Below are 21,931 nucleotides of genomic sequence, written 5' to 3' on the forward strand. Positions count from 1 at the left end.
GTGTTTTCGTATGTGTTGCTACAGAACAGACAGAAAATATCCATAAAGTTTGGTTTTGTTGGAAAAAATATTTAGCTCATTTATCGGATCCCACATGGGATAAATAAAGTGCCTGTGTCTGCGTCTGTCCATCGATCTCTCTATCTTATGGTTGCAGCACATTTTGGAATTTACATGATCAATGTCTTGGAAACTACATTAAAAAAAAAAAAAAAATCAACGAGCTTTAATCAACATTTGATAAGCTTGGTTATTATCAGCTGATGGTTAGGCAGCTTGTTCAGAACATCTCCAGTCTTCCTGGTCTGCAGTGAAACAACATCAGGTTCACTGCTTTGACTGTCACATGTCTGTGTTTTATTGCTCTGTGGTCTTTGCTATATATGTCATAGGTGTCTGGTGTATTAAAGTCTAAAGATGTGTCAGTACTGAAGTTGTCCACATGGGGGCGCCGTAGGATCACGAATTATGCAGCATTTCTGTCCTGTATATATCTACTACATACAGTCGCCTTGAGTTCAGCGCTGAGGCTTTTAGAGGGTTCACAATCCATTTGGAGCTGCCTGCACACACACAGGTCACAAAGCAAAGGAAATGTCTACGACATGAGACAATGATGAGGCGGGTTCACTTTGGATGTTCTTGTATTTGTATTTGAATCACTGTAGTTTAACCCAGAAGTTATTATTGACTCTTAATCAGTCTTGGATAGTTCCACTTTTAGAAATGATGCAGGAGCAGTTTCCAAAGCAGGATTAAATTCAGACTAATATTCACACGCTGCTAAATAAATGTTTTTATGTTTTTAAAGATACTTGATCTGAGTTTTATTTGGCTTTATTTTTAATCACTTAGTTTTGACTTTGGTGGCTCTGGTGATAAATTTCAGTTTGATATTTAGGCCTAAAGCAAAAGCACTTCATTCCTGAAGTCGGGGGGTCACTCCGAGCTCCAGCTTCTAGATAGGACAACATCTTATTATAATATATAATATGAACGGGGACAAATGTAATAATGGTTTTATTAAGTACAACTTAAGAAAATAAACAATAATCCACTGGTTGAACTGTGAGTACAGTAAATGATTTAAGGAACATACCAAAACACCAACACTGTTTAGCATGCATGTTGTCACTACACTGAAATGACTAATGCATCACGCTGTTGTGATGTTTCATGCTCGGTAGGTTTCCAGGCCGACTGTTTTGTGTCTGAGAAATGCTGAGGCAACAATCTGTAGACACTGAAGGAGCCTGAGTTAAGGTGCAACTTGATGGAGGTCGGGTTAGGTGGTTTCTTTGGTGCTTTAGTGGCTTTGATGTAGTTAATTGTTCCAGTTGTTACAGTTATTATTGCATTAAGTGGTGATTAAGTGTAAACGTGGTCAAGAAAGCAGACTTTCCATGTCTCCTGGAAACGGATCATTCTCCGTTTCGTAGAAACCGTCCGTGCGTGATGTGACACTTCATCACCGGTGCTTCTAGGATCTGAAGTCCTTTTTGTTATAGGGCTTATTTCCCAAGATGCAATCCACCTCGGACACAACGGACAGTGACAACTTCGGAAGAACCTGCAGAATGAGGAGAAAGACAACGTTACTGGTGACGGTCGCAGGGCTGGTCAGGTGAATGCCTGAGGACGCTGGGTTTGAGAGGATATAAACCAGATCTGCAAGATCTCGCCTCCTTTTGAGTCAGTCACTCAGAGTGTGTGGAAATCTACATGCACGGACAAGCTGCACCCACTCCCACTCCAAAGATAAGATTTGTATTTTTTCTCTCGACCAATTCACGTTTTAAAATGAACTAATTGTGCAAAGAAATAAAATATAAACCTTGCAAAATTGACAATGAATGAAGTTTCAACAGTGCAGCATTAGAATAAAACAACTACGCATGCAAAAAGAACCTTCTCTTCTTTAAACAGAAGACGAATACAAATAACCTTACGAGTGGGGAAAAAAACAATAAACTAAGATTGAAGGGTTCACAATTTAAAAGAGAAGGAAATGAGTGAGTGGAATTCTGAACCACGTCTGGTTTTGCCAAATGTCATTAAGACAGATCAAGGTACGAAGGTTATGTTCACAAGGTTCGACAAGTAAATAAGTAAATATGTGAAAGGCAACAGTGGAAGATTCTTTAAATTAGATGAGGACCTAGAATTTTTTTAATTGGACCTGAATCATCTGAGACACAGACTGACAAATATATATTTATTTTTTTCATTTAATGTTGGCTCTGCTTATGGAACTATTAAGAAAGCCCTTGTACTCTCTACATGCACCACACACTTCCTGACCTGTATTGCTTTGATGTTCTCCATCAGCTGGTCCGTTCTGGACGTTCCCAGCAGAACCGAGTTCACCCCTTCGTTCCTCAGGCACCACGCTGGAGGAAAACAGCAGCACAGGGAGAAAAGTGTGAAAATCTGGTGTTTAAAAAATTCACTTCAGTGGGTTTTTGAATTTTTGTTTTTCACATGTAATGTTTTAGAAGAAGTTGTATTTTACTACCAAAGGTGAATGAAGGATGAAAAGAAATATAAAGAGCTGAAGACTCTTGCAACACTTGTAGTGTAAGAACAACTGGTTGTTAAAAATATTTTAAGGCTTTTTTAGACTTTTGTCATTATAAATTTCCAGCCACATGAAGTTTTGTTGCCATGGCTCAGAGCACAGCAGGAACACTGATCAGAAACAGTATATAGAGTATATATACAGTATACAAATTTAAAAACTTTGTGTAATATATATAATATAGGATGAGGATATATATATAGTACACAGTACTATTTACATTGCAACAGCACAGAGGTAAAAGTGGATCAGTCCTGTGTGGATGGAAACGTTATGATGAGTTCATGAGTCTTGTGGCACATGGGAAGAAACTGTTTTTGTATCTTTTTTAGGTCACGTCAAAACCTGGACATGAAAGACAATATTTTTTTAGTATGAGCGTAAAGTTATTACATAAAGACGGTTTTCTCTTACCGATTGCCAGCTGGGGCAGAGTGCAGCCGAGTCGCTCAGCGACCACCTGCAGCTCTTTCAGTTTCATCTGCTGACGATGTCCCTCCTCACTCAGGATTTTATCCTTCATCCACTGGTAACCCTGTTACACACAGAGACAATGTTGAAAACCGACTCCTGGGCTTTCATTAAAAACCATGAAAACATTGGATTTATTTTTGATAATATTAATATATGTGTCGGTGGAAAATTATTCAGCGATTGCTCAGACGGACGATGCATAACTGATCTAATGTGAATCAATGAATGCAATCAAATGTGGCATTTTACATATTTATCTCTATATAATTACTATGTTTTGAAAAAACATGTTTATATCAAACTAAACCCAGGCCCCCAGAATGTCCTGAAACAGCCCTGATCACACATAAAGATTTAAGACTTAAATAATGCATCTATAATCTCAGTTTGTTTCATTATATTCACCCTATGCAGCTGTGATGTGTTACATTTTGATTAACAGTGTGAACAATGTTAAAATTCCACCATAGATCCCGAACACTCATAGAAGAAGCTTTCTCAATTTTTTTTTAGCAAAGGAAAAACTTTTCAAGGACAAATTCTATTTTCCTTTTTGCTATTAAATGTATTTCCTGTAGTTGTTTATTTTTCTTTTTTCCCCTAAAGTTTCAGAAAGCTTTGGTAGAATAAGAAGAGGAGGCGACATCATATAATGACGACTAAAAATCACTAGTGTGAGATTTGAGAGCGAGGCGGTGTTACCTTGAGAGAAGCGCGTGAGTACGGGGGGATCCCGTGGTTGTATTTCCCTGAGATGATCCCACAGGCCAGTGGAGACCACGTCATCGCTCCGATACCTGCACAACCAAAACACGACAAGTCACAGGTCCAGTCACACACAGCACAGCTTCAATGTTCACTTATGATTATTTGCACATTCATTAGATGTGGGATCAGGAAACTAGGTCACTGCTATTCAGTTAAATTTCATAAGTCATCTCATTTTACTTTACATGACAAGACCGATGACAATAGAGAGAAAACCAACAATTGTGCCTTGAGCTACACAGCAGCCAACCCAGAATTTTTAACAACAATCATTACCACAGCTGTTCCATATATATTATAGAGAAGGTTCGTCATTGTTATCGTTGTAATTATTTCCTCATGGCGTCGTGTTGTGTCTTTTTTATAAGTCCCAAGAGTCTGTACTGTTTGTCTTTGCGCTGTCTGCATTATTTGTACTGTTTTTGTGTTGTTTGCAGGAGCACATGTGTGTTTTTTTTTATTTCATTCATTCATTAACATAAAACAATTCAATATAAACACAAACGTTACCAAATCTGAATGAAAAGGAGCAGAAAGAAGAATAATCTGATATAATCTGAACCTTTACCCCAAGAATCAATTTGCAAAGAACTTAAATTAAAAAAAACAACAACACAATAATCAGCAAAATAATGATAATAATAAAATAAAATGAAATAATACAGGTATCGTTCTTTTAAATGTAAATTTAGATTTGTATTCTTTGTTTTTTTTTTTGTTCAGATTGATCCGTAAACTGATTCTTTTCACAGAAACACACCGTTACATAAGTTTAGTCCAGAATCTCTGTTCCTTTTAAGTTACATTTCAACTATTTAAACTGAAGGAATAATGGATTTGTTTGGATAGTTTTTTACTGATTATTTTTATGGCTCTTTTTTGCAAAATAATAATTTCCCAAATCTCCCCAAACTTCAACACAGTAAGTCAGATATGGAACAATCATAGTGTTGTATAAAAAGCACAATGCTTTGTTATCTAAAGAATCTTTCACTTTATGTAACAAAACAATTGTTTTTGATATTTTTACCTTTGTATATTTTATATGTGATTTACAACTCAAATCCTCATCCAGCATGACACCCAAAAATTTTAGTTTCCCTTATTCTATTAAGTTCAATACCATCTATATTAATGAATCCACCGGTGCCTTGTGCCAGTCCCGTGTGTTGTACTTAGTCCAATGTCTTCATGTAGATGTATGATCCTGGAGGAGCATCCTCTCATCTCACTTACCTATTTTATGGAAGAGATCAGGGAGCTGCACTTCAACCTTCTCCCTCTGGAACATGTGGTACTCTGCCTGTTCACAGATAGGTGGGATCTGGTTGAACTGTCGTGCCACAGAGTACGCCTCCTACGGAGAAAACACAGGACACAGATGATGAAGACCTCGGGTCAAAAAATGACTCAAAGAAAAACCTCCTAATCCCTGACTGAAGGAGACAAACAGAAAAACTGACAGAATGAGTTAATGCTGGTTTAGTCTGAACGCTTAGAACAACTGCACCAACTCAGCTACTGGGTCTGATGCTGATCGCATGCAACAGAACTGACTCTTGAATGCACTTACAGGACATTTCAGAGCTCACCATGATCTCCATGGAGTTCCAACGTGACGTGCCCCAGTACATGGCCATCCCCTGGTTGATGACATACGTCATCGCTCTCACCGTCTCTGCCAAAAAAAAAAAAAAAATTGACAACAAATCAACCATCATCACATGGAAAAGACTGGATGGCTCAAGTAAGAAGCTGTAAGTTTTTAGGTCCTTCTCACTGAGCAGCTGATAGACTCAAATGGTTTCTTTCTAAATGTTGTTGGATAATGGAGGCATATCCATCATATACCAATCAGACATAACATTATGACCACCTTCCTAATATCGTGTGTGTCTCCAAAACTGTTGTGAGAGAATGGACATGAACCTTCTGAGATTGTCCTCCTGTGTCCTCATATAGGGACATTAAGTTTTAGATTTGCTTCATTTTGACCTGTTGTCCTCATAAGTGGACTCTTTTGTCTGCCACCTAGTGGTAGAGAAGGGTCAACACAGTAGTCAGTGTAGTAAAATGACAGCGGGAATTTCAGCCTCATCAGATTTTGTTCTTAATAAACTTGTTGATTTATGCTTATTAACTTTTCTAGTTTGATAAGACGTGCACGTTTAACAGATTTGGTCAATGGTAACTGGCAAGTGCTCGTTTGAGGACGTTGGGACTTCGTTTTTTGCAGTTCTGCCTTTGCTCAGCCATGTTCAGGTATTCGAATAAATAGTTTTATAATTTGTTACACATTGGTGACTTTATTATAATATACAGTGAAATAATGCCTGTGTCCACATATGTACATATGTTTGTTTTTTTAAAATTAGAAATAAAACAGAGGGAAGTTGGCTTCATGCTTAAACAAGGATCATGCTCCTCGTCTTCGTTCATGCAAGCAGTGTCCTGTCCAGCCTCCACATGTCTGGCTGCTTCATATTTGAGTTAGCAGGTCTCCACATATCTACGCTCTGACCCAGTGGACTGGATGAGAACACCCACCTTCCATAGGCGTGGTAGGATCTGGCCGATTTGCAAAGATCACGTCTATGTACTCCAGCTGTAGTCTCTCTAGTGATGCTTTTAGACCTGATTTAGAAAGATAACAATGCAAACATGATATAAACTGCTTGTCTTTTATGTGTACATAATAGTAGCAGGAATCTTACCTTCAATTATATGTTTTCTAGATAATCCTCTTTCCATTTCAGCTCTGAAACAAAAAAAGGGTAAAACCACATCTAAGCATCTCCTTCATAAATAGATTTCAGTCAAACAGGTAGATTCATTTATGTGGGACGCCAGATACATACTTTCCGCCCCAGAAGATCTTGGTGGTGATGACTAAACTTGAACGCCTGCACAAGAAAACGTAAATAATATAACATTAAGTTTAAGCGGCTAAAAACAATAATATTGCAACACGTTGTACAACAGACCAGAGAACAGCAGACTCTCATTCCTTTCTGTCTTTTAGAGCAAGTATATTAAAAACAATACTGCACACACATTTTATATTTACACTTTTGAAGCACACAGGATCCTTTAACTCATTCACTTTCACACATATAGAAATGGTTTCCAGGTGGTTGCAGTGATACCAAAAAAAAAAGGGTTTTCTCCAAGACTGGAAGGCATCAACTCCACTTTAACAGGCATCTGAACCGTAAACCAAGATGAGGACATTTCCTTTATTTAATTCCATTAGACTAAGACAAACTTTAATGATCCACAAGGGGAATTGCTTGGTCAATGTATGAAAGTTATATAAGTTCATATATTTGTTCAATACTACAATATCTAATACTATTATTAGACAGGAGTAAAGTGTCCTGCTACAGCAACTCTAACTACTCTAGTTTAGTCTGGACACTTGAAATATGATGATACAAGGCAGATAACAATAATAATAATAATAACAATCTACCTCCATCCTTTCTTCTTTATGATGCTTCCCATGACGACTTCAGCCCTGGGAACGAAGACAACAGAAGGGAAAACGTTATTAAATAAAACTCCCGTTTTAAAATGAACAAACTGCAAATCAAACAATTGGTTTGAATTTAAATGTAGAGGTAGTGCATGTGACGTCACAGCTAGCGAAGTCTCCATGGTTACGGTCAAAAAAGTGACAGTTGAGCATGGAGATTAGCAGCATTAGCTTGAATCATAGGCTTTAATAGCGTCTAAACTGTAAAACAAAGCTAAAAATAAAAAATGTCATACCTTAAGTTATTCCTTAAGTTACGTTCTGGAGGGCTGTCAGATACGTTTGTGAATGTTGATGTTTTGGCGTAGTTACGACCGACAGTAACTATTTCAGTTTTTATGATATATAACAGTAAAACAATAAACGGAATATTTGCGATCACTCCTCGTCATCCTTTTAACGTCCGGTCGGACGCTACAGTATTATATGGCTTAAGTTGCTTCTCAGGGAAGCTCGTAGCGTTAGCATCTTTTATTTAGCTACATTCACTGCTACATTTCACCATGTTGTTGACACTCAGGGGGGGCGTGGTCTTGGGCGGAAGTGACGTCAATGCACACCCTCCTATATTTTTTGAATGTAAATAAATCCAATATTTTTCCATTCCCTCCTTTCACCATCATTGAGTCTGTTCCAGATCTATCTGTGTCGAAGTAAACTTTTTGTTTTGTTTTGTTTTTCACACCACAGAGGTGCATCCACTGTCTGTGACTGAGCATAAGCAAAAACTTAGTCACGTCTACCAGAGACTTGAAGTAAGAAGTTTAAAGTTGCCATCCTTACTTTCCGCCGCTGTACACTTCAGCTGTGTCGAACAAATTTATTCCGTTGTCATAAGCCACGGTCATCAGCTCCTCTGCCACCTCACAAGGGAAAGCACAATGTCATGATGTTCAGAAGAGAGTTAATTACATTTTTGAGTGATATCTTATATAATTTCCGCCTGTTGCACCCACAGACACTGTCTTCATTCTCTTGTCTGATGAAATAACAGCTCTACAACAATGTTTGAGTGACCCTGGGTGCACTGTGTAGCTTGTAGATGAAAGGAAGTCAACGTGACATGGTACTCTTTTCATCTATACTTTATTCCAATCATAATTTTCCTTGTTAGCTATAGAATCTCAGTTTGAACTTGATGTGTCCAGAACATTTGTTTTGTGTATGTTTCTTTACTCACCCTGGTTCTACATGGATATATTTGTACATTAATGCTGTACAGTGTTATTATGAACCACAGCTTCTGTGTTTGTAGCTGTGTGGTGGGTTCTCATTCCTAATTCTCATCATTTGACCGGGGTTTCTCAAACATTTACAATATAAGTATATTCTCCTTTAGGCACAGCCTGTTAAATTTGAGCCAAGGGTGAATATGCACAGGTGTACTCTGTCCTACCTCATCCGTGATCTGTCCTCCAAAGGTCACCCAGGTGCCTAAACAAAAATAAATGATTACAATGAAAATAAGAGACAGATTATGTGTTGTCCTTTAAACTGATTGACCACAACAAGGAACTCTAGTTACTCTCTGCGTCACTGACCGTAACCTGTTCTGCTGAAAAGCTGCATTTAAGATGCCTTCCTTTCAGTTGCTATCACAGCAGGAACATTATAATATTAATAATAGTTATTATTATTGTGAACTGAGAAAATTATTGCTTTTACTAATGTGACAATTTGTTCATGGTCTTACTGTCAGTGCTTTCATGCCACACTCACCTAATCCAAGACAGGACACCCTCAATCCAGACTTCCCCAGATTTCTGTTAACAACAAATGTTAATTATTTTACTACACACAGCCACAACATTATGACCACTGAAGGAAATAACATTGACCATCTTGGAACAATTCCATGTTCAGCTGGGAAAATTTTAGACCTGGAATTCATTCATGTGGATGTTACTTAGACATGTAGCACCCACCTAGACCAGACCAGACCAGACACCCCCACCCCATAGCAATGACACTCCTTGATGGCAGCAGCCATCCTCAGCAGGATGCAGCCTGATACACGGACAAAAAGATTTTAGGAGAAACTAAAAAAATCACAAAGAAGAGCACAAGGCCTCAAAATTCACCAGATCCAAAACTGATCAAGTATCTGTGGGATGATCCACAGGGGCCCCTCTCCTCAACCCATAGGACCCAAAGACCCCCCCACTAACAACTTCATGTAGCCAGACACCACAAGCTCATGTCCATCTTCCAGGACAAAAATTGCGACAACTGCAACCTTCAGCAGTCATCATGTATATTTTATTACAAACATGTGTCCCCCCGGTTCACAGTACGACCCCTTGCATCTCACCTGTAAATCATTCCCGTGGCATAAGCCATGCTGTCCCTGAGTGAAACGTGGTTCATCCTGAGGAAGTCCTCCAGGGTTTTGAGCTGAGCCGCTGCACGGACCTGCTTCAGATGCTGAAACTCCGCCAGCTGGCGACTGCGCTGCTGCCTCTCCTCGTGCTCCTGGGCCTGCTCGGTCAGGTAGCAGCTCAGGCCGCTGTTCATGCTTTCACTCATGGAGGAGAAGGACAGTATCTTGCCTCCGGACACCCCGCTGCCACTACTGATGCTGTTGCTCCGATGGGTCCCACCGCTGTCTCGGTTTCCAGGCGGCACCCCTCCACCCCCGCCGGGTTTGGGTATCTAGACATTGATGACAGAAACAAAATAAAAAATAATAAAGAAGCTGGTGTCGCATACATATACAGTGGGGGAAATAAGTATTTGATCCCCTGCTGAATTTGTAAGTTTGCCCACTTCCATAGAAATGATCAGACTCTGGTTTTTATGGTTGTTTACTGGTTATGGGTATAGACAGAATATCAGTCGAAAATGCATGAAAAACACACAATCTAAAAGTTATAAATTGTTATGTATTTTATTAAGGGAAATAAGTATTTGATCCCCAAGCACAACACAAGTCAGTACTTTGTAGAGAAACCTTTGTTGGCAAGCACAGCGATGAGACGTTTCTTGTAGTTGGTCACCAGGTTTGCACACAGCGCAGGAGGGATTTTGGCCCATTCATCTTTACAGACAGTCTCTAAATCCTTCAAGTTTCTTGGCTGCCTCTTGGAAACTCGGAGCTTCAGCTCCCTCCACAGGTTTTCGATCGGGTTAAGGTCTGGAGACTGACTAGGCCACTCCATGACCTTAATATGCTTCTTCTTGAGCCACTCCTTTGTTGTCCTGGCAGTATGTTTTGGGTCATTGTCATGTTGGAAAACCCACCCACGAGGCATCTTCAGTGTTCTTGCTGAGGAAAGAAGGTTTTTGTCCAAGATGTTACAGTACATGGCTGCATTCATTGGCCCCATAATGCGGTGAAGTTGCCCTGTACCCTTTGCTGAAAAACAGCCCCAAAACATGATGTTTCCACCTCCATGCTTAACCGTGGGTATGGTGTTCTTTGGGTCATACTCACGTTTTTTCATCCTCCAAACACGGCGGGTCGAGTTAATGCCAAATAGCTCAACTTTGGTTTCGTCAGACCACAGCACTTTCTCCCAAGCCTTCTCTGAGTCATTTAGATGTTCACTGGCAAACTTAAGGCGGGCCTGTACATGTGCCTTCTTGAGCAGGGGGACCTTGCGGGCACTGCAAGAGTTCAATCCATAACGGCGCAGTGTGTTGCCAACTGTTTTCTTGGTGACGGAGGTCCCAACTGCTTCCAGATCATTAACAAGCTCTTGCCATGTTGTTTTAGGCTGCTCCCTCACCTTTCTCATCATCATCCTCACTCCATGAGGCGAGATTTTGCGGGGAGCTCCAGACCGAGGACAGTTGATGGTCCTTTTATGGGTCTTCCACTTGCGAATAATGGCACCAATAGTTGTCACCTTCTCACCAAGCCTTTTGCTGATGGTTTTGTAACCTATACCAGCCTTGTGCAGGTCTACAATCTTGTCCCTGACATCTTTTGACAGCTCTTTGGTCTTGCCCATGGTGCTGTAGAAGTTGGAATGTAAGAAACTGATTCTTAGAGCAGGTGTGCTTTATATACATGACGAGTTAAGATCAGGAGTATTGGTAATTAGTTGACTGAGCACAGCTGTGTGCCACATGCGCACCAGCCAATCTGTAGGAGCCTGAATTCTAAGTGAATTGTTGGGGATCAAATACTTATTTCCCTTAATAAAATACATAACAATTTATAACTTTTAGATTGTGTGTTTTTTATGCATTTTCGACTGATATTCTGTCTATACCCATAACCAGTAAACAACCATAAAAACCAGAGTCTGATCATTTCTATGGAAGTGGGCAAACTTACAAATTCAGCAGGGGATCAAATACTTATTTCCCCCACTGTATCTGAGCTGGTCAGTGAATCATCAGGGACACTAACACACACCAAGTGCTACATTCATTGTGTCTTGTAGCCACTGCAGTACTACTCTCTGCTCCGTCTGGGCTGCCTGCATTATTGAGGTGCAAACACAGAATAATTCATAGGTTAGGAGTTGGGTATTGTGTGTGTGTAGATGTGCAGACCTAATGCGCTTTGTTGGATTCTGTGTGAACTCGACGTGGGACACGAACCCACATGCATCACAGTGTCGTCGGATGAAGACGGCAAAAAGGAGACAGGGTGAGACACGCATAGCCTAGACTGGAGTTTGGATGCGCCGATGCCAAAGCTTCACAGATACTCTGCTTATTTGCATTATGTATCATCACATTATGTAATATTTTTTTGTGTTTGATTGTCAGGAAGATGGAGAGAGGAGAGAGCAAATGTTCAAGAGCAGGAAGAACCATGTGAATAATACGGGAAATATGGAGAAAATAAAAATAGAAAGAGCAGCTGGGAGGTTCAACATGCTAAACTCCCATCACCAACAGTAATTAATTATTAATAATTATTTTTCCTTTATTGAGGGAAATTCTGCATTCAGTCACACAACTTGAATGTGGCAGGATGCAAACCTATGACCTTCTCTAACCACTAACTCCATGCTCCCCTCGATCACATCCATTACCTTACAATCAAAATGAAATCAGCAGTATGGCATATTCTGGAAAAAAAGACTAAGTTGGGAACTTAACAAGGCCTAAAAGAAGGAAAGACCCAGTTACTTAAATCTTTTGATCTCATGATATCACCACACATTCAAATAAAACAAGTGCAGAGATGTTACTCTCAGAAGTATATCCCCAGGCACTCAATAATTTATTACTATCCCTGCACATCCCGATGACACCGATGGAACATATCTTCTAGCAGCTTTCACCGAGACTGAAGGAGGAGAAAGAGACATCAGTAGCAGCAGATGTCTCCATTTTGGGCCACCTAGCCTATAACCTCCTCCTCTTTCTTCATAGTCCTCCAGGCAGCAGATCCATGCAGCTTTATCTCACCATACATCAGCCCAGCATCCTACAGAGTCTTAGCTACTCACCCGAGAGGCTGGCGTCCGGCCGATGTAGGGGTTCTGGACCACGCTGCTCATGATGGAGCTCCGGGATGGTGGATCGTGGAGAGTATTTTATGGCGGCCCGATGTCAAGCAGAGCAGAGTTTCTGGGCTGCCTCAGAAGTAGTTGTTGGTGGAGTTAATGTGGCTTCATGCTCCCTCCTCCTCGGTCACACGGCGCACTAAAAAGCCCTATCAGCGGAGCAAACCTTCCTGCACTGCAGAGGACAAAAATAATCTCGCAAGTAAATTATTTATTGGCACTAAAACTAGCATCTGCACTAAAAGCTTGTGATTGTCTGTAACAGCAGAACGCATGCTAACACCCTGTCATGTTGCTTGTTCCGACAGTGATGTGTTTTTCTGTGTGTTTTTTTATTAAAAGGGAGAATTAAAACTACTACTGGACCAGGCTTCACAACAGTGGCCACGCGTCTAGACCGATGAAAAAGTGGATTCCAACCAAATGCAGAGGTGCGGAATTGCTAGAATGAAATTTCAGGATAGTCTGCAGAAAGTCTGTCTGCCCAAGGTCCTTTTAGGTAGAAATAATTAGATATGCAACATAGAGAGTAGGGGCCAGATGACAGGCGCTGACATGGATAAGAAAGAAATAACTATATGAGGTAATTTGGAGGGAATGCAAATGGCACAAAAAAACATTCCTGTTTAAACAAATGATCGTTTTATTGTATAATTATTAGTCGTATGTGGCTGCATTAAGTCATATAAGTTGCTGCTACAAAAAAAATGAAAAAATGTTGATCATCCTCCCGAGTCTGTTATAAAAATATTCTAAAATAAAAAAAAATGCATCTTGCTTAGATGCACATCCATTAACTGTTTTGGAGAAAATAAACTTGGCTGGTGTGTAATCGCTATACTATAGAATATGTTATGTCAGAGCCAACTAGGGAACGCACCGTCTGAACTATCCCTCAATGCTGATTGGTTCTGAGCCGGTCACGTGTTTCATGGGCGCCATTTTTGATGCATCTAACCAATATTCGCCCATAGAGAAGTGGCAATAACAGAGAATAAAGTTGGATTAAAAGTTAAAATGTGCCACAGTGCTCAGCCTTCGGTTCCAGCACAGGATCAGGAAAACACGGAGGAAACTCCACCGTTTCCCCAGTGAACAAAAACGGAGAAAGTTACGGGAGCAGAAGATTAAAACGAAGAACTGGATCTTAATTGATTTACATGAGGTAAATATCAATGTCTCTTTCGCGTTTGTTAAGTTTTTATATAGGAAAAATAAAGTCATACCATCAATATAAATGAATTAAGTATTAAGTAAACCAAGTCTTATGCTTGATACTTAATTAACTCTTAACTTTGCCTCTTTGCCTTTGCTACAAAGAATCTTCCCTCCGATGTAGCAAACATGGCGCCCATGATTTGAGTTGACCAGACTCTCTAATATACGGCTCTGTTATGTACTGTGTGGCAGTAATTAATAAAGTGGAGGATGGAGAGGTTGAGAAACACAAAAAGACAAATAAGAGAGTGTTATAGAATAATTCTTGAGGATAAAACACAATATTAAGAGAAGTGTTAACATTACATTCAGAAGTGACGTGCATTCTGCTGCCCTCAGTGATCACCTTATTTTATTTATTTATTTTTTAACAAAAACTTACCTGGAGTTGTTTTGTTCTCAATATTATTTCTTAATAACACCAGTATTTATTAGATTCCAACTATAAGTCGGGTATTGTTATTACTACTGTAAAACGTGACATTCAGAGGATCACATTTTATCCATTTTATTTTATTTTATTTTATTTTATTTTATTTTATTTTATTTTGTCTTGAGACCTTTACTAAAAAGCAGCAAGTTGGCTGCAAACACCGTCACTTTATTACGTAATAAGAGATTAAGTATCAGTAAGTTCACTGAAGTACACTGTCATTTTCTGTGCCAAATATAAGTTAAAGCAAAAGTACATTAAAAATCATATTAACACAAAAATGCATTGTCAAGTAAGTGTAGACTACTTTTAAAAAATATAATTTTTTAAAGATATTTGGCAGATGTAATTAAATTATTCAACAGAAATTTTTAATTATGGCCTTTTATAATAAATCCAAATTGTATATTCTTGTAAATAATGATAAAAAAAATAATAATAAAAATTTGAAATCATGCTACGGCAGATGGCAGTTTTTCAGCGTAACTGTTTATTTCTTTATAATATTCCACAATATTCCAAGTTATCTTTCTTCAGGTGTCGACCATGAGGTTTTTATCCATGAAAGATTGTTTGACAATTAACAATTAATTCATTAATTAACTGACAATTCACCATGAACATAATTTTAAAAAGTTAAAATGGTCATTATTATTATTACAATTACTGTTTTCACACCTTTTATCATAAAAACGCTGGGTCGCCCCAAATAAAACCTGAAAGAGAAGCTGCACAGTGTAGGTGAATATGACGGAAAACCCTCTGCTGCCCTCTAGTGTTAGAGACGTGATAAGACAGAGAGCATCAGTGCTGCAGTTCAGATCAGGGGAGGTAGAAACTGATCAATAAACAAACTAACAAACAACTTACTTATACATATCTAACCTCTCTGGCACATTTCTTTTTTCTCTCTTTCAGTGCAGTCTAACTGTATTTTAAACATTTCTGCAAATAAACTAAACTAAAACGAAAGACAAATAACTTCTTCTATGAACAAATTAAATGTTTTCTGTTCCAAACAAAACAAAAATGTAAAACTTCAGGAGCACATGGAGAACTGAGGCAGCTTGTAATTCCTGATTTTGGTTAAAACCCTTTTTGCTTTTACTTTCAAATCGAGGGCCTCAGTGTTGTCTGACCAGTCCAGTCTGTCGCTGGTTTGCACCTCCAGAATCTTACAGGTGTTCACCGTCTCTACTGAGCATGTGCAATGGGCTGCATAATGCAGACGCACACCCATAATCTGCACTTGTTTATCGGCTCATGTGCCAGGTTGAGCAACTGTCATTCAGCTGACATTTCTTGGCATCGATCATAATTCATACTTGGGAGCTGTGAGCTTTGCTGTGCACCCAGATTTGCAGAACCACGTTTTTTATTGTCCAATTTCTACACTCAATGTCACTCGAGCTCCTACGATAAGCCCGGGGCTCAGGGCAAAAAGAGTGTTGTTCTTTTTAATGGAATTTGCCGTCGATAAGTGTCATTAAATCCAATCCAAGATTCATCTTCGAGCTACTGTTATACTATCAATCAAAAAAAAAAAAAAAAAAAAAAAAATGGAGAAGGAACGAGAAGAAGCACAGCTGCTGCTCCACCGTCATCATCCTGCCGCTGATGGGAAGAAAAACATAACGTGTCTCAGTTCTCTGCCGATCTTTCTCATTACACAACTCTCCCTCATTGGCACAACATCACAAGGATCAACACACATGCACACACATGCATACATCTGTGTGTGGGAGAAGTGGCCGGGCTGTTGGCTATGGGGCATCTCAGCTGTTGGGCTTGTCAAAACCCTGGGAAAGTGGCCTCTCCATCCACCCCCCTTCACCGCCCACCCGCCCACCCTCCCCTCTCTTCTCGGTCCCTGTTTCTCTGCAGATATGACTCATGTCCACGCGAAACCCGATGCCTGCGATTCTGATCATTTTTGGGAGATGACTTTTTTTTTTCCCCGGGGCGGCAGAGCAGCACTAGAGGTGTTAAATGACCAGTTGGACTCCTCCAACGTGAGAGCTTTTTATTCGTCAGCGCTGCTCGGAAAGTTGTGAGAGTTTAACGTGAATATAGTAACTTTTAAAATACTAATGGCTGCTGGTTATTGTTAGTTATTGTCATATAAATGAACCTAATTATGAAATATAGCACGTTTGAAATCCTGAAATAAACATTCACCACAGGGTTAACACCTACAGCCAATTTAAGAATCACCAATTAACCTAACGAGCACGACGGTGGGATCAAACTGCGGACACAGGATTTGAACCCAGAACCTTCTTGCAACTATTTAATGCGCAATATTCTAAATTTAATTTAATTTAGCCACAATGACCATGTTATAGAAAACAGTAAAAAAAAAAAAGACACTTCCCAGATACACCCACAGTCTGACAGCTGCGCGTGGTTGGCCAGCTTTGATTCCCAAACCACAGCAATGCAGTGCTTTGTTAAACATACTTCTCTGTGCAGTGGTCGGACACAGAATCCCTGGGTATCTCCATCACTCCCTGGATTAAATACCCAAATACCCCAATACCCACTAACCCTTCGTGCACCTTCTGCATGCTGGGCCTCAAGTGCTGTTACCTTGTAGATTCACCCCCGTTCAGTTCCTCGTGCTCCTGAGTTCTTGTTGTCTGTGGATACCCTGCCTACCCAACAAGGCTTTTTTGTTCTAGTTTTATTTACGTTTCATTCTTTTATTTCCTGCTGACGCCTTTCCCTTGTGTTCCTACCTCACCAATTAACATAACAGAATTGGCTGCTCAGAAGGTACATGTCCATTGTTTAATGAGTCACAAGTGTTTTGGAGGCACAAGGGAGACGTACACAATATTAGGTCATAATGTTATGGCTGATCAGTTTACAACTTAAGCCACAGAAAAAATGACCTATTGTCAGCACTAATGCCTATTGATATCTTTGCAATAAGTTTTTAAAAATTAAAAAAAATTAAAAGTAAAATTACAACTCTTACGGAGCAGTTGTCATGGCAACCATTAGTCCCATTATGTCAGTTTCCACAGCTTCAAATAACTTAACCTCCTCATACTTGGGCTTTTGTTTGGTATGGGTTCTTAATTTCTCCATTTCTCTTTATTTGCGATTAGTAATACGTAAGAACTGTAAAAACTAAAATATAAAAACTGAAACATTGTCTTTGAACAGGTGGTAGTTTTTGGGGAAAAAAATATGTCCTCATGTGTGGACACGGGGTTTACTTCATTCAATATTATAATGAAGTCACTAAAAAGCAGCATTGCAAATAATGAAATCCCAATGTCCTCAATTGAGGCCTAATTGCTTATTAACAAGGGTCTCGAGTTTTTCATCTATTCATAGATTATTAATCTCTTTTAAAGTCTATGTGCGGCGAGTTTTATCATTTTTCAGCGTGAGAAATGTCATGTGTGGCGTGAGAGCGTGTGAACTTATTGACATGCGACCTGAGAGCCCTGTTAATTAGCAAAGTTATATTAAACTAGAAAGTTAATAAGCAGAAATAAAAGTAAATAACCTGTAAAATTTGCTGAGGTTTTGAACCTTGTCCACTTTTGTTACGTGATCGACTGCAGAATGAATCCGCTATCATGTTTTTACACCAACTAGTATGTAGTTATGAAGATAAAAGTTTAAATGAAACAGAATAAGCTGCCTCAAACCTAAAACTTAACGTCCCCATATGAGGACGCAGGGTCTCAGGAGGTTAAACGAAACTTATCCATAAAATGGACACTTTGTCATGCATCAGCATTAAATTAAAACTACCTGAAATGACTGAACCCGTCTTTGGAAAAAAAAAAATAATAATGATGCAAACTTTAGTGTTTTAGTTTGGCCCCAAAATGGAGGGGGTGGAGCTTACGACCTATACTGCAGCCAGACACCAGGGGGAGCTCTACTTGCTTTGACTCCACTTTAGAGGAGTTCTGCCTGGTGAAATTGACTGTAGGTGTCCTCTGTGTTAGCCCTGAGGTAGACTTGCCTCTAGCCCAGTGACGGCTGAGATAGACTGCAGACCTCCATGACCCTCCAGGCGACAAGCTGTTACGGAAAATGAATGAATTGGAGAATCATCCAGGTTCTTAATCTTCATATTAGACTAAATAATAACACAAGGGCGACCAGGTGAGGTTAATCTATCTAATGAATGATGCACATACAGTCAGCTAGCTCAGTCAGATCATGTATTACTATTTTTGTAATATATTTTTTTATGTATATTTTTCTACTAAAATTAAAAGCTTTAAATGGGACATTTATCCAAGGGGCGGACAAATATTAAAGATTAAAGTGATGAAAAATGTGTTTGAAAAAAACGACAAGATCACAGGAGCCACGGCAGCTTTGACAGCGGCTGATTATTTAAGGTCGGCCCAAAGGTTACGGTCTTGACTGAGGGGAGAAAGTGCAGGAATGCAGCGATTAGAGGACGTGTCTGTAGAAGTCCACCCCTCCCATCACCTCCACGGCGACCGGAGCGCGGCCCCTCGGGGGGCATTGTGCTCCAGGAGCACCGCTGTGTCAAACACTCAACGCTGTCACAAAGAAAGCACTTACAACCTAACATCTCCATAAATCCCATAATTATTCCAGGATACATTATGTACCTGGGCCCCAGCTGTCTGATCACCACGGTAAGGGGATTGCACCTTCTACAATCAGCTTACCAGCGACAGATTGTTATGATTGGCTAATAATATCAGCTTGTAAGTAGTGCGCTTAAGCGCTGTGAAACAGACAGAAGAATAAATGTGTGAAATAAATTGCCGGATCCCGTCCCTCCCTCCCCCACCGCCATTGTCGACCACCGCTGTTCGAACTATTCTTTTATTGCGCTCTCAGATTTCATTTTCCCCCACGAACAACAATAGAAAAGTGAGACCTGGTGTCCTTTTGTAGCTAGTTATCCCCAGCCGGGCTGACTGCTGCAGCCGCTGCAAGATCATCTTCCCCGTCTGTCATTTAGTGTCAGGTCCTTCTTTAAATCTGGCGTCTTTTATGTCTTATCGCCGAAACGTGTGATTACCGAGCTCTGCAGCAACCTCTGTTGTTCGCAGCCTCACCCCCTCCTTCCCTTCCCCTCACTCCCACCGCCGCTCTCATTCTAATCTCCTCACTCCAGTACCACTTTGAAATTAAGCTGGGAGGAAGCCGGGTGTCTCACTAACCTCTGTGCTCCGACACCCGGCCCTCAATCAACCTCATTGTGGAGGGAGACACGTTTTACACGTCTGAGTCAAAAATGTGGGAACTGACAGCCCCCAGCTCGCGAAGGCTTTGACTTTCAAAGGCAGCGCACGCGGCTCGCTGATGCCCAACAAGCTCAACAAAGCAGAAACATTCAGATAAAGTGCTTATGATTTAGCTGCACGTCCCCCCCACCCCCCCGACCTCCAAACTGCTGGTGTGTTTCAGCTCATTCGCATTATTCGGTAACGAAACATGTACGTGTCCCGTCCATGACCTTTTATGAAACAGCTGTAGCAGCAGAATGTTACAGGCACTCGGACGGCAAGTTGAATTTTTGTGCCTCCACAACAGTTGCGACTCTTCAGATAATGGACACAGACCTTCTGAGGCCAACGACAGGATGGTACCAGATCTGCTCGGCTGAGTATCTGGCGCTTTCAAATGACGTCAACTATATGTTTGGCTACGGTGGGACGTTGCGAGATCCGTTCGTGGTTAAGCAACACGAGTATAATTTATTTTTCACAATATCTTTGGCAGAGATAGCTTTATAAAAAATTGTATTTATAATTTTTAACTGAACATTATTCATTAAAAAAAAAAAAAAAAAGTAGTAAAATGTCAAAATAATTCAGGTTCGATCCACTCATTTGTATAGTAGGCGAAAAGAGTTTTGGGAAGTTTTATCCTGAAAAAGATTAAATAAAAATCCAACTTTTATCAGTTTATCCAAAAGATAAAAGGACAAAACAAAACCGATGAGCGTCTCTGCTTCGAGACTGCTAACCTCTCTGCCACTTCCGCTTCTTCCTGTTGTCCAACCAATAATAAGACGCGGTCAATCATCTGAAGCGCTGGATACTCAGTGTGAGCAGATCTGGTGCTGATAGGGGCTTTTGGGTCCTAATGCGTGAAGGTACACGGGCGTAGCTAGGCATGCAGCTCTACTGGGCACTGGCCCCCCACCCAGTGACAGATCTATCTAGAATGACGGGTGTGTAGTTCATTTAACATATGCGGACATATACAGAATGTGGTCACGAGCTATATCTTGTATTTGGAGTTATCACTCTTGCTATGCGTTTCAGTATCTTTTCCTGTTTTAATTATCTGAATTAATGTATGATAAATATTTAATATTTAATCTTGTTGAAAATTACATTACAGGCCAAAAGTTTGGAAGCAAGTACCTAGATTAGCAAAATAGTTTCGTTGGTGTACACTGCATCAAAATACACATGATTTTTATGTAAAGAGTAACTTATCAGACGACATTTTTACTATAATTTTCGGGTATTTGAGTCTTTTTTGTTTAGACTTTGCTTTAACAGCAGCATGACATATATGAGGCGTTCGTTCCACAAGGGATATTTGTATGATTCTTAAAAGTCAAAGAGTTAAAGTAAATAATGCAAACTGTGATTACTTTTTTACATTTTTGCACTTAAATTGCAAATCTCCTCGACCCTAAAACTAAGCCGTTCTTTTCTTTTGCTCACATTTATTCAGCAGCGTTCTGGTAACATTAATGTTCACCTAAAGGTAAATTGAGGAAAATGGTTCATATCAATAAAAACAAAGTCTGATCATGCAGTAAATTCATCTCAAAATACATAGAACTCATGCTGTTTTTCAAGAAAGGCGCTGTGAACAGTGGGGGGATCTGGTCTGGTCTAGGTGGGTGCTACATGTCTAAGTAGCTTCCACATGAGTGACTACCAGATCCAAAAGTTTCCCAGCAGAACACTGAATTGTCACAAGATGAATGAATGTTATTTACTTCTCCTGTCTGTGGTCATAATGTTGTGGCAGTTCCATGTATTATAACAAGCACTCACATAGAATAGGGAAATACATGTATATAAATTTTTTTATTTATTATTATTATTTTAGTCATGCGTGCACAAATGCTCCTGTGCAGATCCTCATACATGCTGTCACCAGTAATTTAACAAATCATGGAGTAAAGATGATTTGCTTACGAGAAAAAAGCCAAAAATGTAAAATTTGTGTGAATGACTGTTGCCGTCACCAACCTCAGAGCCTCCGAGATGAACAATAGTCCTGTGGCTTCTCCTCAGTGAAAGCCACCCAGTAGTATTTTTTGAGTGAGTGGGCGCAGCTGGAGACCTGCCTCTTTATGCATTTATGAGCGTGGCGCTGCTGTGGCTAAATGAAATAGCATTCATTACGTCGCATGTGTGCACATGAGTGTTACTAACTAAATTTACCTGTCATCCAGGCCCTGTCCCAAATCCGAT

The 21,931-nt window shown here is 39.9% G+C and overlaps 1 protein-coding gene across 1 annotated transcript; it reads right to left on the minus strand.

Annotated features, from left to right (window-relative positions):
• Window positions 1-1,003: 1,003 nt before the first annotated feature.
• LOC125016974 (voltage-gated potassium channel subunit beta-2-like) lies at window positions 1,004-13,248 on the minus strand. The gene is made up of 15 exons (XM_047599782.1): window positions 12,767-13,248; window positions 9,667-10,007; window positions 9,075-9,118; window positions 8,752-8,789; window positions 8,139-8,218; window positions 7,293-7,337; window positions 6,679-6,723; window positions 6,535-6,578; window positions 6,368-6,454; window positions 5,413-5,498; window positions 5,057-5,177; window positions 3,755-3,849; window positions 2,993-3,113; window positions 2,302-2,390; window positions 1,004-1,570 (listed from the first exon to the last, which is right to left on the minus strand). The coding sequence occupies exons 1-15, from the start codon at window positions 12,815-12,817 to the stop codon at window positions 1,481-1,483; spliced, it is 1,377 nt and encodes a 458-aa protein (XP_047455738.1). The 5' UTR covers window positions 12,818-13,248; the 3' UTR covers window positions 1,004-1,480.
• Between the last annotated feature and the right edge of the window lie 8,683 nt (window positions 13,249-21,931).

The sequence above is a fragment of the Mugil cephalus genome, chromosome 1 (assembly GCF_022458985.1).
Source record: "Mugil cephalus isolate CIBA_MC_2020 chromosome 1, CIBA_Mcephalus_1.1, whole genome shotgun sequence".
Classification (NCBI taxonomy): domain Eukaryota; kingdom Metazoa; phylum Chordata; class Actinopteri; order Mugiliformes; family Mugilidae; genus Mugil; species Mugil cephalus.